Below are 19,043 nucleotides of genomic sequence, written 5' to 3'. Positions count from 1 at the left end.
CCCATGTCCCCTGCATTGGCAGGCAGATTCTCAACCACTGCGCCACCAGGGAAGCCCTCCCCTTCTGTTTTTATTCTAACCATTACTCAAGACGTTACCATTTACATAGGATGGTTGGCTTAGATGTGGGAGGGAAACTCAAGTTTGAGTTTTCTGTGAACTAATTGAACCTTTCTTCATGCACTTTGTTAATTCAGACCTTGTAATATTACATATTTAGCATAATGGAGGTCCTCTGACCCAGTTTACCAACTAATCCCTGGCCAAAAGCAGCTTTCAAGCTGGGTCTAAACCAGTCTCGCTGTTCTAATTGAATTTATGATTTGATTTCTTTTAACAGTGTTCTCAGGAAGTAAATTGACTTGGAAACTTGAGTTTTCCGCTCCTAAGTAGCAGATTAAAGAATGCTTAGAACCTTGACTGGAAAAAGCCCATTGTGGGAGTGAAGTACATCCTTTACTGTGATATCTTAGCAGTGGATTATTTCACTGTACCAGCAAAACAGAGTCTGTCTTCTTCCCCCACAGAAATAATGGTTAGATGCAGTGCTTTGCTGGGAGATGTGTTTTGGTGGAAGTTATATGAGTTAGTGGGTCTGTTAAGCCAACTCTTTGCAGCCAGAATGAACCAAAGGTTATCTTGACTGAACTGGGCTGGCCTAGGCCAGGGCTGCCAGCAGCAGCTCAGCTGATGTTTCCAACTCCTGTCACCCAGTAGCTGCTCCTTCCTCCTGTGGCACCTGTAACTGACTCATTTGGGCTTTGGCCCTGGCTTCCTCATTTTTCATCCTCTGCCTTGTCCCTGAACTTGTAGAAGAAGGTGAGGGTGGTCCTACACTACAGAATAGATGCAGGGACTGAAAGGGGGGAGTCTGTCTTATCTACTTCATTCAGAGCTGCTCTCCCGACTGACCAGGCCAAATTAGATACCCTTTGGTGCAAGTCTAACAGTCAGAACTTCACCTAGTTAGTACTTGCCAGGTGTGATTATTTCTTATTTGCCACTGCCACTGTATTTGAAGTTCCTGACGGCAGGGACCTTGTGGCCTTCTTCACTGTCCACTCCACCCTCCAGGGTGGTCAGTGGTACACAACAAGTGGTGAATGAGTATTTGCTGAATGAGTGATCAAAGTAAGGACTGAATTTGGCTTGCCTTCTTGTTGATGACTTACTTGGACAAATAGAAAATATATAACGGGACAGTCTGTTCAAGCCCACCTGTTCATTTTGTCCACCCAACCCTCCTCAGTGTTTTGGGGTGGAGGCAGAAAGTGGGGACAGAGGTTTTACTTAAAAAATTATAATTTACTTTTTGAACTGGGTCATATAGTTCAAATAAAAAACTAAAATACAGAGTTTTCCAGCCTTTTCCTTGGCCCCCTTTTCCACTCTGCAGGGGAACCAAGAATGTAATTTTTAGACTTAGAAGGAGATTAGGAGGTCATCTGATCTAATCCAAGGGTGGAAGCCTGTAAATTAAACCTGAAATCCAGGCTGTTCCTCAACTATAAATTAAGATTCCTTTAATTATATTTTTTGTTGTGTTTTTTTTTCTTCCCTCCTTTGTGGCCATTTCTTTATTCCTTTTCTAAATTTGGGCCCTTAACAATACTGTACACTTAAAATTTGTTAAGAGGGTAAACCTTATGGTAAATATTCTTACCACAAAAGGAAAAAAAAGCCAGAAAACAGTAGTTATAATAGAGGGTGGGAGAAAACTTTGAGAGGAGGTGGATTATGTTTATGGCCTTGATGGTGATGGTTTCACAGGTATGTACTTATCCCGAAACTCATTGAGTTGTATGCATTAAATACGTACTACGTCTCACAGGTCAGTCATACCTCAATAAAGTGGTTAAAAAAATAAATGTGTGTCTTTTTTCCCGCAGGTACCACAAGAGCCAGGCCATCTATCTGGAGTCAAAGGACAACCAGAAATTGAGTTGTGTGATCAGCTCTGTCGGAGCCAATGAGGTAAGACTGAACCTCTGTCACCCTTTAGGAAAGCAAAATGGGACAGACCTGCAATGTGAGTGCCACCGAGAAAGTACGGTGGAATCACAGTGTTGTATGTGGGTTAGATTCTAAAATCAGCACGTTCAGGCTGAAATTGCACATAGGCAAAATCACCCTTAAAAATTCCTTACTTTGGGCTTCCCTGGTGGCACAGTGGTTGGGAGTCCGCCTGCCGATGCAGGGGACACGGGTTCGTGCCCCGGTCCGGGAGGATCCCACATGCCGCGGAGCGGCTGGGCCCGTGAGCCATGGCCGCTGGGCCTGCGCGTCCGGAGCTTGTGCTCCGCAGAGGGAGAGGCCACAATAGTGAGAGGCCCGCGTACCGCAAAAAAAAAAAAAAAAAAAATTCCTTACTTTGCATGACTACAGTTTATGCGGGTTTGTGTAAGCCTTGTGGTTTTGTGAACTCCCTGCAGAGTAATTGAGTTGGGCACCACTGAGATAGACTGCAGGAAAGAACACAAGGCAAGTTGGTGTGATGTCTGTGTATTCAAATCCTGCTGCTTTTTGAGGCAGCCATCTGCTGAGGATGGGACTTGCCGTTGGAGCGTACTCTGTCTTTGCTGTTATTTCTCTCGAGCTTTCATGTGCACTCAGATTTGTTTCATGTTCTGAGGATCTAATAAGGCACCTGACACAGGGTCTGGCACACAGTAAGTGTTCAGTAAATGGGTGCTGGCCTGATCTGACCCACACACTACTCTTCACCTGCTGTCTCTCTAATCCGGCGTGTCCTGTTGTGCTTCTGAGCAATGAGCTACCAGGCTCTTACCCTGAGGGACTGATCTCCTCCAGTCTCTCTTATAGGATGGGGTCTGGTTGAAAGTCAGCTCTGAGGGTCATGCTGAAGGATGATGTGACTAGCCTGTGAGTTCTCCGGCTGACCCTTCTTTAGGAGGGTGTCAGCAGTGTGTAACTGGTATTGTTAGTAGTCAAAAAACAGTTTAAAACGTTAATAGCCTGTTTGGCTTGATCTTTTATCAGTCCACAAATGTCTGCAAAGAAATTGATTTTTATGTGTCTTCCCTCTGTAACTTATTCATGCCAGAGCATAGTAAGTCTAATGAAGCTGGATTATGAAATAACGTAAGCCTATTCTATTCTCCCAGCTTCCTGAATTGAAAATGCCCTCAAATGTGACAACTAGTTAGCAAAATGATTGTTAACTTAGAAGTTAGGGAGAGCCTTCCAGATAAATGAATGTCATTTTCCTCTGGGCTCGCAATCTGTGTGTCACCCTAAGCCAGGTCGGAACAGGGCATCTCAGAGAGCCGCTGCCCTGGCAGGAGGCTTTGCAGTTTCACAGTGGAACACGTGTGCCTGGCCATGTGGGCTGCTGCACAGAGGGTGTGTGGCCTCCTCGTCCCTGAACCTAATTTCAGAACCCATGCATTATTCTCTGTGACACCTCAGGACTTCTCAGGAAAACAAATGCAAGTTAGATTTTTTTCTCTCTCTCTGTTGAAGATTGTCACCCTTTGACATAATAGTTAGCGAAGTCTGACAAGGAAACGGTGACACTGAGACATGTCTCCTGGAGGGGAGAAGGCTCAGTGCGTCGGAGGCTTGCAGCGGGGAAAACATTTCTCACTTCTTGGAAGTATTCCAGCTCATTTTTTCAGGTGAAATCCTAAGTAACACTGAAGCTACTTGGCTTCTGCATAACTTGACTCTGAGCATATTTGGTGCGTGGGTCTGAGCATGTTGGTGACTAGCTCTTCAGCCCTCCTTGGGGTCAGTTTTCAGTTTAAAATGGTTCTGCAAGGTCCTTTAGAGGCTCAGCTTCAGGTGAGGTCTTTATTTTTAAACAAGTGTATTTGACTTTAAAGTCTCTTTGTTGTTAAATAATCACAGTAAGGAAATAGAAACTGAGAATAGCTTTCTCTTTTTCTGAATAAGCTTTTTTTTTTTTTAATAAATTTATTTATTTATTTTTGGCTGCGTTTGGTCTTCGTTGTTGCGCGTGGGCTTTCTCTAGTTGTGGTGAGCGGGGCTACTCTTCATTGTGCACAGGCTTCGCATTGCAGTGGCTTCTCGTTGCGGAGCGTGGGCTCTAGGTGTGCAGGCTTCAGTAGTTGTGGTGTAAGGGCTTCGTTGCTCCGAGGCATGTGGGATCTTCCCGGACAAGGAAGCGAACCTGTGTCCCCTGTATTGGCAGGCAGATTCTTAAGCACTGCGCCACCAGGGAAGCCCTGAATAAGCTTTTTTTTTTTTTTTTTTTTTTCCCCCGGTACGCGGGCTTCTCATTGTTGTGGCCTCTCCCGTTGCGGAGCACAGGCTCCAGACGCGCAGGCTTAGCGACCATGGCTCACGGGCCCAGCCACTCTGGGCATGTGGGATCTTCTCGGACCAGGGCACGAACCCGTTTCTCCTGCATCGGCAGGCGGACTCTCAACCACTGCGCCACCAGGGAAGCCCTGAATAAGCTTTTTATAAACCTGATAACTGAATGGGCAAAGGTGGAGCTGTATCTGTAAACTTGTACTTGCATATATAGGTGAGATGCAGATCTTTAAAAAATTTATGCTTTTGTCTCCATCTGGTCGCGTGTTAATAACATGGATGAGAGAAGGGGTGAGAAAGTGGGGAACCAGGTAAGAAGAGCAAGGGGCTTTGATGTCAGGCGCCAGGATTCCCATTGGACAAGTGGACTCAGCCTTGCTCTTCTGTAAAATGGAGGTGATAACAGTACTTACTCCATAGGATTGTTCTGAGGATGAGGGAGCTTGCTCAGTTTGGTCAGCACAGTGTCTGGCCTCCAGCAATCTCCCCCACAAGTGGGTCAGGTGACCGAGGTGGCAGCTCTCCTTGCCCTCCCTGGCTGCAGGGATGCCACATACTGGGTGCACTTGGCAGTTCTGGCAGGCCCCATGCTGGAAGAGCTCATTTTCAGTTCTAGGGAAGAATACATCTGCCCTGTACAGTGCCAGACATCTGATCCCATCTGTGGGAGAGTGATGCGGTCAGGAGGGAAGGACTGTCTTAAGCTAATTTGGCCTTCTCAGCATCCTCATTGGGCCTTCGCTCACCCGTGGGCATTTCTTTTGTTGTTAATTTTTCTATCTTTTGCTGTTATGACCATTAGCCTTAATTGCCAGGAAACCAGAGAATTGAAAGGCTATACTATGGAAGTCCCTAGGGGCAAGGAAAGTATTTTCTAATTTGATTGTAAGTTTATGAATACATGTGTCTTGAATGTTGATAATGCTGTAGTCATACCATATCAAAAAGAGTCCTTAAGGGGACTTCCCTGGTGGTCCAGTGGTTAAGACTCCACACTCCCAGTGCAGGGGACACAGGTTTGATACCTGGTCGGGGAACTAAGAGAAGAGCCCACCTGCTACACGGTGCAGTCTTAAAAAAAAAAGTCTTTAAGATGAAGGCAAAAATGGAACTCAAGAACACCGTGCTTTCCATTTTCTTACTCAAAGGTGTAAGAGAGATGGCTGGGAGAAATGAATTCAAGGGTGATGCCTGCTCTCTGCAGTGGAGATGTGCCTTTAGGAGGCCAGAGGTCAAGGCCTGTGAATGCCTCACGGGTTGACAGGAAGAGGTTGCCAGCTGTCTGGCTACACCTAATTCATGCAAACATTCTGATTTGCCCCTCAGGATTAGCCTCTCTCATCCTGTTCCTTTTCCATCTCCCCTGCAGATCTGGGTGAGGAAGACAAGCGACAGCACCAAGATGAGGATTTACTTGGGTCAGCTTCAGCGCGGGCTCTTCGTGATCCGCCGGAGGTCAGCGGCCTGACTTTCTCCAGTGTTGTTCTTCCCTTGACCCCTTTTCTGGAATGGTTTTTGGTTTTGTTTTGCTCTTAATAGAAAGTTTTTAACTTGGGACTTGCTACTTGCTTGGCCTTGGAAAATGGAGAACACTGTGGTGGATTCTGCAAGGCGCCCTTGTGGCCAGGCACTTCCCGCCTTTGTGTCATTCTTTCCCTGCCTTGACTTCTTCCAGTCATCCGTCACCATGAGACTATTTTACTTTCAGGAGAATTGGGAGTTTGCTTTACTGATTTCTTTGTTTTTTGCTTATACTTTGTCTTTTTTTTTTTTTTAAAGCCTCCTTTGAGTTTGAAGGGACGTCTCTCTTAATTATCTGTAGGTCTTGCTGTCATGAGGAGCGGGAAGGGGTACCCTCCTCAGTGCATTTTCATGTTTTGAATCTGATTAGTGGATCATGTAGCTACCTTCCTTGTCAAGCCCAATTCACCATTTCCCCAGAAGCTTGGGGCAGAGATCCTAGCAGAAGGAGATTAATTCTCCTGGCTCTAAGCCTTCTCGGAGAAATGAATGCCTTGTGTAACATCTGACGTATGCCATCCATTCCACCGGCTGAAAGACAGAAAAATTCGCCCGGGAGACGACGTGCACTGCAGTAAATGGGGTTGAGGGAAGGGGGCGTTTCATATCATAAAGTGCTGAAGGTTCCATATTTTAAATGTTGTTTAAAGCAAGTGGTTCATTCAAACGCATTTGTTCTAGCTCAGACTGGAACAAGAAGCGGTCATTTTCAGAAGCTTTCGTTTGTAATTCCCTCCTCTCTCCTGCTCCCAAGTAGATGAGGTGGCACCTGCCGCCGGCTGGTGATCCAGGTTGTCTGTGGTCGGTGGGGAGGTGAGATGGTTGGTGGAGTCATCAGTGATCTGTAGACTCTCACTGGTAACTCACATTGCACTCTTCTCACTGCTGATGCCAGTGTTGTGCCTGGCCATTCCGAACCCATGGAACCTTGTTGGCACTTCCGGGCTCCCAGGAGATCTGGCCCAGGTTGCAGACGAGGAAGGCCGTTGGCTGCCACTAAACCTGCACTCCCCCTAATGAATCCTGGTGAAACAGCCTGCCCTGCTCCCTTTCCCTCATTCCCATAATGGGAGAAATAACTCACTGGTTGATGATTTTCTTGTTTTGTTTCTAGTATTCTAGTTGCCACCGTAAGATGTTTAAAGTATTTGGGGTTAGAGCAAGTATTAGCATCTCTATGGGCAATCAGTACACCTTATACATCCTAGGAAATCTTTGTAAGTAATTCCCTTGGTCTCAAGTGATTGTCTTCGTGTTGTCTCTTGATGTACACACCCCACAGCTAGTTGTAGAGCTGTGATGACAAGTAAATCACCTTCTCCAGAGTCCTGGCTTCAACAGAGGCCAAACTCTACTGACTCAGAGTAAAGACTTGTACAGATACATTTTAGTTTTCATTTATAATCCAATTTTCCTCTCATTTTTTTCTGGTGTTGGAGTCTCATTTAGAGAACAGGACAAATGATGCTGTTTATCAAAATTGCCTGGGCGTTCTGAGTTTCTTCTCTGCCTCCCAGCCCCCCATGATTATGATATTTGCAATAGTGAACCGGATCGACAGTAAACAGGGGCTTCACCTTTTGTTTCTTCTTGGCGGCCTTTGCTGTAAGGGAGGCTCTCTCTTGATCGAATTGTCACTGTGGTGTGTGTTACCTCCCATAATATCAGGGAGCTCTTTGTTATCCCCTTGTGCCCTGTGATGGAAATTTATTTAGATATATTTAGTGTGTGTTGCCATCGAAGGTGGTTTATTTTAATTTTTAATTTTTTTTTTTTTAATGATTATCTTGTCTTCCTAACACTGCACCAAAGTTTGTTTTTTGGGGGAAGGATTGTATCGATAACTGCTTTTCTGCATGGATGCAGCAGCAAGTTGCCTTGTTTTCTTGCCTTGTCTGGGGGGTCCTTTGTGCTTTCATGAAGTAACTGGTGATTTGAAGACCGGGCACTTTACCCTTTTCAGTAAATTTGAGGATGTTTGAGGCCACACTTTGGCATGGTCGCAGCCCCACCACTGACTTCTCAATATCCTCACAACCTTTAACAATCATGATCTAGTGAAAATGAGGGAAACCGTAAAGTACACTTGAGACACAGCACCGTAAATTATATTCCTGATCCCGGAAGACTTGCTTTTTATTGAATCACTCCAGGGATGAAAAATCAGCAGTTCTTCCCCTCAGACAGGGGCCTGTGGTGACCTGGGGTGGAAGAGCCCCCTTGTTGGGAGATGGAGGTGCTTTTGTGATGGGCAAAATCGAACAAGAGAAGGAAAAAACAGACTTTGAGCTTCCTAGAATAAGAGGGGCCTGGCTTTTAGCCCGGGTGGCTGTTCTTCTTCCAAAACGTCTTTGTCTCTTCTTGGACTCCAGGGTACTGGATAAATTACCAAATTCAAACTGTTTCCTGCAAGTGGTAACTTGGATAAAGTTTGGTCCAGACAGTTCCAATCAAGAACCTATACATGTGTTAATCTGATCAAGAACCTGTATGTGTGTTACTCTGTTCAAGAAGCTGTATGTGTGTGATTCTGATCAAGAACCTTTGCGTGTGTTTCGTTCAAGGCATCAGCCTCAGGTATTACACACAGTGTTTGCTTTGGGTGTGGCCTAATGTTTATTTTACCTCCACTTGGGGGTTGTTGTGTGCTTCCCTCAACTCCCTCTCTAAGCCAGTGTCCTCTTGAACAGTTTCCAGATTTCTGTAGCCATACCAAAGTCAGGATGTTTTCATTCATTCGGATACCAGTATTTATGGAAGTCTAACTACCTAACTTACCTTAAGTTTTGAAAAAAACCCTTCAGACTGGGGCCAGTGTAAGATCCCAGCGGCTGGTCTGCAAATCAGGCTACTTGTATTGGTGTGTGAGACCCTGCGTTTAGGACTGGGTGACTTTTCTAAGAGAAATATGGGGGGGTGGGTGGGATTGGTTCCATTTTTTTTTTTTTAACCTAACTTGGGGCTGGGTGGGGGGAATCCTATTTTTTACAGTATTTTTGTTTTTCTATTAACATTTCCTTTTATCATTGGATTTTTTACTAAAATTCCTCCTGATATAAAAATTGTTTCTAATCTGGGAATTTGAAATCTTGCTACTTAATGTTGCACCATTTTTTTCCAAAGAGTTTAAACCACTATAATACCAGAACATGGCAAAAAATAATAATGATAACTTAGAGCCATTGCAAGCAGTTGGTGGGCTTTTTTTACAATAACATCATTAACTGGTACATTAAATGTTCTGAGAGGTGAATGTAACAAGTAGAGGGTTTTATTTTTTTTTTTAATGACAATAAACTTTGAAAGAGAAAACCAGCACGTAGTCTGTATATTTTTACTGAAATTATATCCATTGACTTGACACATGATTGAAATTTATTTTAGGTTTTCCCTCCAGCAATTGGGAAGGAAGGAAGTTGGGGAAGAGGGAGGGACCTACTAGACATCTGCTCGTTATGAAGCGTGAGATATGGAGTGATGTCCAAGACTGACTCTCAGGTTTGTAAAGATCGGTCTAGGGGTGTCGACCCTTAAATGTAGCCAGCTGTCTCCTGTTTGGAGAGGATAAAAGAATCTGATTAAAAATGGAGTAAATAGGGACTTCCCTGGTGGCACAGTGGTTAAGAATCTGCCTGCCAATGCGGGAGACACGGGTTGGAGCCCTGGTCCGGGAAGATCCCACATGCCGCCGAGCAGCTAAGCCCACGAGCCACAACTACTGAAGCCCGTGCATCTTGAGCCCGTGCTCCACAACAAGAGCAGCCACTGCAGTGAGAAGCCCGCGCATAGCAATGAAGACCCAATGCAGCCAAAAAATTAAAAAAATAAAGTGAATAAAATTGACCTTAGATAGGAAAAACCTTAAGGTAAACTGGTCTGATGAGGAGGATGCTATTCATTGGGTACTCGACAGTAGGACTTGCCAGTCTCACCAAACATCGTGGTATTTCCACAGCTCCCAGCGAGTAAAATGATAAGACCGCTTGCTGCCACTGGGGACTGACGTCTTGTGCTTGCAACCCAGTTGTACTTGTAATACCCATTGGGAAGGGCTGCTTCATGCTTTGCATAATGGAGAGGGGCAGTCACGATCTGAATAATTTTTTATTGTAACATAACATTCATACAGAAAAGTGCACAAGTCTTAATTGTAGAAGTTGTTTTCTCAGTGTGAACACATGCACGTAACCAGCATCTAGACCAAGAGACAGTGTCACCAGCGTCCATGTAACCAGCATCTAAACCAAGAGACAGAGTCACCAGCCTCCATGTAACCAGCATCTAGACCAAGAGACAGAGTCACCAGCCTCCATGTAACCAGCATCTAGACCAAGAGACAGCGTCAACAGCATCCATGTAACCAGCATCAAGGCCGAGAGACAGCGTTACCAGCGTCCATGAACTCCGTAGGCTTTCTTCCAGTTACCACTCCTTGCTAGGGTAACTACTAGCCCGACAACTTTTCTCTGTTTTAATCATCTTAGCCTTCAAGCTCTTCAGGTCTATGGGTCCTTCCATATTTGTTCTAGAAGAGCCAAGTCCTTGATGTAGGCTAGGGACTGCTGACCAGGGATGCAAGAGCTGGCAGCAAAGGGTGTGGCTAAGTGGGAGAGGCCAAAAAGCAGACTCAGGTCAACCATTTTGCCTTCCTGTTTGTTAACCGGGGCTTGCCCTCGACGTTAGTATCTGCCTTTAACTGAGTACTCTTTATACGTCAAATATAATCAAGCCAAGACTTAATTCTCCTTTGAAACCCAGAGGTCAGCACTGTGCCTGGTCATAGTAAGTGCTCCATGAATGTTAGCTGTCAGACAGTGTTAGTGTCAAATGATGGGCCAAGAGAGGCAGACTGGTTAGTAAGAATGGCTCCAGTTCTTGGCACTCTGCCCTTCACCTGCATCATCTCATTGAAGCCTCATGACAACCCTGGAGAGAATACACTGTTATCACCAGTTTTCGGAGGAGGAAAGAGATTCTGTTAGTCACAGAAGATGGTTCAGTAACTTTTCCAAGGTCACACACTGAGTGGCCAAGTCCACATCTTTTGGAATCTGAGCCAGCTTTCCTGCCTACTACCCTTTGCTCTCCTTTCCCAACCTCATCTGTTAAAATCACATTCAGCATTCTCACCTTTCTCTTCCAGTGCTTCCCTGGGAGTTTGCTTTTATCTGTTCTCACCTCTTGGACACACATCCAGAGCAAATTTTAGAGGTAAAAACACTCTTATTTTGTGGGACCCTTCCCCTTGCCGGATAACTCTGGGGTTCTCCCTTGGCATTAGAGTTGAGAGAGTCAAGTCCCTGGCCAAGAGATTGTTTCCTTTGAAAAGGCACAAGTATGACAGTTTCACAAAGGAAGGAACCGTTTAGAACGTGGAGAGTAATGGGTCTGGATGGAGCTGACTTTATCTCATAAGCGACGAGAGAGACTTTGGAGGGAAGCACATATCTGTATTTTTCCAACTCACTTTCTTCCTGCCTTTCCTATCGTCTGTAAAGTGAGGAGGAGAGGTAGGAGCCGCTGAGAGCTGGACGTCGTGTACCATTACTGCGCTCTGGAGGTCAGTGGACCTTCCCATGTCACATCCTGTGGAGTCACCGGCTGGAAGAGCACACGGTTCTATGTCACCTGCAAGCTGCCTGCTCAGCTCCTGCCAGCAACCTGGGCAGAAGCAAGAATGGAACCAATTTCTGGTCTCTCTCACAAGTGTTAGAGACTCTCCAAGCCCCATCTTTGGGTAAGCACTTTCCTAGCTTTTAAAAAGGAGGCATATTGGGACTTCCTTGGCGGTCCAGTGGTTTAGACACCGCACTTCCATTGCAGGGGGCACAGGTTCGATCCCTGGTCCGGGAACTAAGGTTGCGCATGACACGTGGTGCTGCCAAAAAAAAAAAGGCACTAGATGGAATGAACTAGAAACGTGGGCACCAGCTCACTCTTTCTGGACGTAATGGCATGGCAAGAAATATATTAGCTGTAGCAACTTTAGTGTTAACCAGAATATTTTTGTGAATAGCTATGATTTTTAAGACAAAGAGATACATATGTTTAGGAGGACCCCTAGGGGAGTGAGGTAGATAAGATACAGCATAGGTACCTAAGGTACTTAATCCCTTTACACATTTTCTCTAATCTGCATTTGCTCAATTCCCTGAAAGATAGAAATCTATAAAATAGCAGAATTCGCTTTACAGATAGGGGAAGACCAATAATCAGAATTGTAAAGATTCTCTCCCCTGTTTCCCAGGAGCTGGAGACTTAGCAGTCTGTGTTCTGGTTTTCTGGTATCTGCTCTCTCTGTGCCGAAGGTGTGGATGGTCCAGGAGTTGAAGCAGGCAGTATTCAAGAGCCAGCTAGGAGAGCCGTGTCAGGAGGTCAAGCAGGTGCTGAGGGTGGAAGTACAGCAGCCTCAGGAGTACAGGCAAGGCCCTGCAGCTAATCAGGAATCCCTTATTTCACCATTGAGTGTTTACGGAAATGCAGTGTGGCGAGCAAAGGCTTAGAAATTAGTGTTTGAATCTGGCTTTGCTGTTTAACTAGTTGTGTGATCTTGGGCAGCGTAATCCCTCTGAATCTCAGTTCCCTCATCTGTTAAGTAATATCCACCTCACAGGGTGATTTTGAGAATTCTGGTATTAACACATCTACTGTGTACTACGTGCCAGGCATTTTACACGTATTAACTAATTGAATCCTTATAATCCTGTGAGGTAGGTAGTACTATAATCCTCCTTGTGTAGTTGAGGAAATCAAGAAACATTAGGTAATTTGCCCAAGGTCACACAGCTGGTAAATGGTGAGCCAGGATACTGAGCCCAGTGGTCTCTCTTGAGTCCCTGCTCTCGTTCACTGTGCTGTACTGTGAGGTATACATGGCATAGGACTGGACACGGAGTGCCCAGTCTATGGAGACTGGCCCTTCCATTGTCATCCTGCTGCCATCCAACTGCTCCCTATCCTTGGGTGTTAGTCTGAGTGCCAAATCCTAAGAGACCAGAGCAATTCCTGGGAAGCTAGTTGAGTGCCAACAGACTGTGAAGATAAAGCTGGTGGCTTTAGAGATCATGCTAAGCATCAGCTATAAATGGGTTGTGAATACCCAGTGTGTTGGGTTGAGAAGGATTCTGAGGCCCATGTCTGGGTGGAGTGGGAAGTAGTAGCCTAATCATTTACTTTTGCCTGCCATGGCAAGGGAGCTGATTTATTTGCCATCCTGATTTAGTGTGACCCCTTCATTTTGAAGAGGAAAACATCTGAGGCCCAGAGATGATAATGATTTGCCTAAGGTCATATGGGTAGCTCTGGGCAGTGCACGGTTAGAACACGGTTGGGACAATTATTTGAGTACTTACTTGCGTCAGACTCTGTGCTCGGAAGCCTGGTGGACAGCCCACTTGATGACCTGGCTAATTTGTCTCAGTGGGTTCATTTTTGCCTTTGTCTGTGCCTGCAGTAGAGGTGATGGGGCTCCTGGGTTTGTCATCCTGATTTGACCACTCATTGACCTTGGGACATTTACTTAATATCTGTATGCTTCAGTGTTAGGGCACACTCGTCCCAGCGTGCTTGGGACTTTTCTGGGTTTAGCTCTGAAAGTCTGAGGAACCCCCTCAGATACTGGCAAACTGGGGCAGCTGGTCACTCAGTTTCCTCTGTAAAGTGGGGGTGAGAATTGCCCCTGGAGTTCCTTTGAGGATTAACTGATTTATTTTGGGTAAACCTTAGAGGTAGTGTTTGGGACATAGTAAGTCCTCAATACATGTTAGTTGTTAATTGTTCTTGTTTTCATTATTATGGGAGCCCAAGGGTCCCTGCCACAGAATGGTTTCCTGGAGAGGTTCATTCTTATCCCAGACAAGATTGGGAACCCTGCCATGATCATTTGGTCACCTGTAGCCAATTACTTGGGATGTTTTTTCTTTTACTTGAAACAGTCAATAATCATGAGCTTGAGAATGTGATAGTCATTGCATTCAATTCAGATATTTATTATGCAGCATCTGTTGCATGTTACCTAGCGTACTAGGCTTTTTTTGGGGATTCAGAGACAGAAGCACGGTTCCATGGTTGTCAGTAATTCTAGTTCAATGTAATAGGTGTGGGGAATGGACAGGAGTGTGGGTGATGGAGAAAATAACAGCAGCTGACATTTATTGAGCATATGGTTAAGGCTTCATGTACACCATCATTTATTATTCATTGTAATCCTGTGAGGTTGTTACTATGTATCTACATTTTACAGATTGGGAAGCTGAGGTTTTGAGAGGTGAAGGAACTCTCCTCAAGTTCAACCAACTCAATTCCAAAGCAGGTCTCACTGACCCAGAGTCTGTATTCTTATTAACCATGAACGCTTTGTAATTTCTTCTGAAAGAAAAGAAAATTGGAGCTTGGCCTGAAAGCTAGGCTGGCCTTGAGCAGTGTCCGTGGCTGGGAATAGGAAATAATATAGAGGAAATGGTTTGAGGGAAATCACAGAGGTGGGACAGTGGGGACATGTTTAAAAACTCAAAGAAGTATGTGTTAAACAGTCAATCTGGATGAATGTGCTTTGAACTTTAAAGCCAGTTTGCTCCCCAGCCCTGTGTCTTTTTGTCCTTCCACACCTGGGGCTCACCTTCCTATCCTTTCTGTCTCTCTAGTTTTCTCCCTCTCCCTGGCCCAGCGTATTCCCCTCGCCTCCCCTTTTATATCGCCAGTGCAGTGGCTTGTGGCAGTCCTGCGGTGACGCTTTCCAATTTCACACTTACATGCTCCTGAAAGTATTGGTAAACTAACTCGTATGCAAAACCAATCAAGGGCAACAGCACACGTTCCTGTCAGACAGTAATTTTGTTTGACTCCCTTTTCTTGTGATTTGATCCCCCCTTCTTCCCACAAACATGGTACTTTGACCTTACCAGAAGTGGAAACTTTCAGGAATCCAAGTGTGGTGGAGCCCTGTAAGCATATGAGTAGTAGGAATGAATAAGGGCTCGTGTTGGTTGAGCCCTTACTCTGTGCCCAGGCAAGTGCTAAGTACTTTCCATACGCTGTCTTATTTAATACACTCAACAACCATGAGAGGTGTGTCTTAATGATTCTCTAATTTTACAGATGAGGCAGTTGAGGCTCAGAGGAGAAAAGTGTGTTCACCTCTGCACCCCATTCATGTGTTTCGTTTTCCCATTGGCTTTCCCTATTGCTAACACAGACTGCCAAAGTATAGAGGATGCTTAGATGTCATCTGAGTCAACCCCCTCGTTTTTCACACCTGGAAACAGACATTGAGAAGGGAAGGGACTTGCCTAAGATCACACAGCCGATTATTGGTAGAGCAGGAGCTAGAATTCAGGTCTTGCAGCTCTTAATCCAATGACTGAGAAAAATCCCAGTCTTAAGGCGGAAGGGCATAGACTCAAGACTTGGGTTTGAGGTTTAGCACTGCTGCTTATGAGCTGTGTGACCTTAGGCAGGTCACATAACCTCTCTGGGCTCCAATTTCCTTATCTAGAAGGTGGAGATATTAATAGTAGCCACCTCAGAAGTTTAGTGTGAGGATTAAATTAGGTCATGCAAACAAAGCAGCCAGCCAATGACCCTCATGCTTGAAACAAACCTTCGGTTGCCCTAATGCTTTAGAAAATGTATCCCACATTGCCGACTGCCCATGTTAGGGATCATTATTACTTCAGTTGTCATCTGCCCCACCTGCTTGGGTCCCATCATGACTTGAGGCTAAGCCCACAGCAACCTTGCCCAAGGCAAGCCAACAGAAACCGCTAGCCACAGACCTTGAAATTCAAAACAAGCAGGTGTCCACGCCTCTTTCCTTCACCATATTAACGCCTCACTACAGGAGAGTTTGAATTGTTGCCCCTCTGGCTGTGCTGAGAAACCCAATGGACTGTGAGCCAGGGAGGAAAGGGCCTAGATCATTTTTTGTTTTTCCTCCAAATTCCCAGGGACTGGTATACTGTAGGCACACATTAAATGCTTATTGAATGAATGAATGGTTGCCTATTGCCTGATTTCTCATTGCAGCATATTAATCTCTTTCAAAGATCAAAGTAATGCACGTGCAGTTTAGAAAGTCAAAGGATTCTACAAAGTTGGCCACAAAACACAGTAGTTCCCTGTTTTCTCCTTCATTTCCCCTCCCAGAATCAACCAGCTGATTATTTTTGTATTTAACTTCTATCTGTGTCTCCTTGTTACCAATGCTAGATATTTCTGTTCTAGGCATTCTCTATTAAATTCCCACTGTGGAAGCCATCCCCTACTCCCCCAGAATATAGTTCTTTCATAATCTTGATTAGGTCAGTATTCAGTGTTTATAATAATATGACTATATAAATGCTAGTCAGAGCTGAGTCATGTTGTAAACTATGACTGCTTTTTCTTTCCTGGACAGTGTTCTCCCCAGGAGTCAATAATTATCTTGCTCTTTAAAACAGTTTTGTGTTTGCTTGCTTTTCTGTGCACTATTGTAAATTCGACCTCAAAGCCTTGACTGAGTGTCTCAGTTCCTCCCAATACATTGAGATGCGCCAGGTATTCCATCCATTTCATCACTCTCAAAAAGCATCCTCCCTGGGGACCTCTGACCTCCACTCTGGACTGGTTGCCCTGCAGCCTGGCACACAGTGGTCCCTCGGGTCCCGCTTCACCACCATCCTGGAGCTCCCCATTACCTCTCTTTGGGTTTGGATCTCCCATTTCTTGTTTCTCTTGTCTTCCTATTTCTCTGCTTCCTCCCCGATTTGGGTAAAACGCATCTTGCAGTAACTTACCAAGCGTGATTCAGAACACTTTTATTCTGTTCTCTTCATTGATGCTTTGGCTGGTATAACTACGTTTTTCATGCCCAGAATTTAGGCCTATATATTTCGAGAACTGAAAAGGCCTGCTAAGTACTTAGCACTTAACCATATTTCAAACAGCCCCTCCCTCCCTTAACCTCCATTTCTAGAGGTTCCCTGTGCTGCTAATTCATTATTTTCAAGTTCTTCAGTGTCAAGTTTTAAAATTCAGGATTTTTTTTTTTAATTTACTTTTCAGCTTCTGAAATTTGGTTGTTTCTTTTCCGATGTTTTCCATTCTGGAGGGTTTAATTCTGGCTTGGAAATCATTTTCCTTCAAGAATTTGAAGGCACTGTTGATTGCTTTCTAGCTTCCAATGTTGCCCTTGAGAAGTCTGAAGCCATTGTGATTACTGATTATTTGACTTTTTTCCCCAGCTTTATCATGATATAATTGATATATGACATTGTGTACAAGTTTAAGGTGTCCAACATGATTTGATATATTTGTGTATTGTGATGTGATTACCAATAAGGCTAGTTAACATATCCATCATCTTATTAGTTACCATTCTATGTGTGTGTGTGTGTGTGTGCGTGGTGAGAACTTTTAAGATTTATGATCTTAGCACCTTCTAAGCGTACAGTGCAGTATTGTTAACTATAGTTACCCTGCTGTCCATTACATCCCCAGGCTTTACAAAATAAACTGGAGGTTTGTACCTCTGACCACCTTCGCCCATTTCCCCCACCTCCTAGGCCCTGCCTCTGGCAACCACCTGTCTACTCTATGAGTTCATCTTTTTTAGATTCCACATGTAAGTGATATCATACAGCATTTTTCTTTGTCTGACTTATTTCACTTACATAATGCCCTCAAGTTTCATTCATATTGTTGCAAATGGTAGGATTTTCTTTTTTATGGCTGAATAATATTCCATTTTGTATATATACCACATTTTCTTTCTTGTTTTACTTTACTTTTTTTTTTTTTTTTTTTTATGGCTGTGCTATGTGGCTTACGGGATCTTGGTTCCCTGACTAGGGATCAAGCCCAGGCCCATGGCAGTGAAAGCGTGGAGTCCTAACCACTGGACTGCCAGGGACTTCCCTGTACCACATTTTCTTTATCCATTCATCTGTCAATGAACACAGGTTTTTCTCATGTCTTGGCTCTTGTAATTCTTCAGTGAACAAGGTGGGGTGCAGATATCTCTTTGAGATAATGATTTCATCTTCTTTGGATATATACCCAGGAGTGAGATCACTGGATCATATGGTAGTTCTATTTTTAATTTTTTTGAGGAACCTCCATACTGTTTTCCATAGTGGCTGCACAAATTTACATTCCCATCAACACTGCACAAGGGTTCCCTTTTCTCCATATCCTGGCCAGCACTTGTTAACTCTTGTCTTTGTGCTAATAACCATTTTATAGGTGTGAGGTAATATTTCGTGGTTTTGATTTTTATTTCCTGATGATAAGTGTTGTTGAGCAGATTTTCATGTGCCTGTTGGCCATTTGTGTATCTTCTTCTTTTATTTATTTATTTATTTTTGGCTGTGTTGGGTCTTTGTTGCTGTGTGCGGGCTTTCTCTTGTTGCAGCGAGCGGGGGCTACTCTTTGTTGCGGTGCTCTGGCTTCTCATTGTGATGGCTTTTTGTTGCAGAGCACAGGCTCTAGGGCACATGGGCTTCAGTAGTTGTGGCGTGTGGGCTCATTAGTTGTGGCTCACCAGCTCTAGAGCGCAGGCTCAGTAGTTGTGGCACACGGGCTTAGTTGCTCCACGGTGTGTGGGATCTTCCCAGACCAGGGCTTGAGCCTGTGTCCCCTGCATTGGCAGGCAGATTCTTAATAACTGCACCACTAGGGAAGTCCCTCCTTGGTGTTTTGAAAGTTCCTGACAGTAGGCTGTGGTGTGGGCCCATTGTGCTAAGTTAGTTGGCTTTTTCAATTCTGGAAACTTAGGTCCTCATATTCTGAGAATTGAAATACACATATACATAAATATACACATACTACATACCTATTTCATGGATGTGATAGGCAGCCTCCAAGATGGCCCCAATGGTCCTCGCCTCCTGATAGTCATACCTTGTACAGTTCACTCTCATTATTGGACCAGGATTGGTCTCTGTGACCAATAGCACACAGTGGAAATAATAATAATTCACTTCTGAAATTGGGCTATAAAAGGCACCATGACTTCCATTTGGCCATGCTCTCTCTTTCTCTTGGATCACTTGCTTTGGGGGAAGCCAGCTACCATGTGAAGAAGCCTTATGGGGAGTTCCGTGTGGTAAAGAACTGAGGCCTCCTGCCAATAGCCAGCTAGCAACTGAGGCTTCTGCCAACAGCCATGTGAGTGAGTCACTTTGGAAAGAATCCTCTAGCCCCAGTCCAGCCATCAGATGAGACAGCAGCCCTCGCTGACAGCTTGA

At 44.7% G+C, this 19,043-nt stretch overlaps 1 protein-coding gene across 4 annotated transcripts in view; it reads left to right on the top strand.

Annotated features, from left to right (window-relative positions):
- Window positions 1–19,043, top strand: part of SUDS3 (SDS3 homolog, SIN3A corepressor complex component) — a 152,878-nt gene that overhangs the window by 33,867 nt on the left and 99,968 nt on the right. For 2 of the 4 annotated variants that reach the window (XM_019950227.3, XM_019950226.3), the window contains exons 11-12: window positions 1,890–1,974; window positions 5,669–5,754. In XM_019950227.3, coding sequence (XP_019805786.1) covers window positions 1,890–1,974; window positions 5,669–5,754 — 171 coding nt within the window. Of the gene's footprint in view, window positions 1–1,889; window positions 1,975–5,668; window positions 5,855–9,204; window positions 9,319–9,989; window positions 11,558–19,043 lie in introns of those variants that run through there. The other 2 variants (XR_012325174.1, XM_019950228.3) reach the window with 2 other exon arrangements.

The sequence above is a fragment of the Tursiops truncatus genome, chromosome 13 (assembly GCF_011762595.2).
Source record: "Tursiops truncatus isolate mTurTru1 chromosome 13, mTurTru1.mat.Y, whole genome shotgun sequence".
Taxonomy (NCBI): domain Eukaryota; kingdom Metazoa; phylum Chordata; class Mammalia; order Artiodactyla; family Delphinidae; genus Tursiops; species Tursiops truncatus.
Note: the sequence above shows the minus strand (reverse complement) of the source record. Positions and strands in the feature narration are given on the sequence as shown.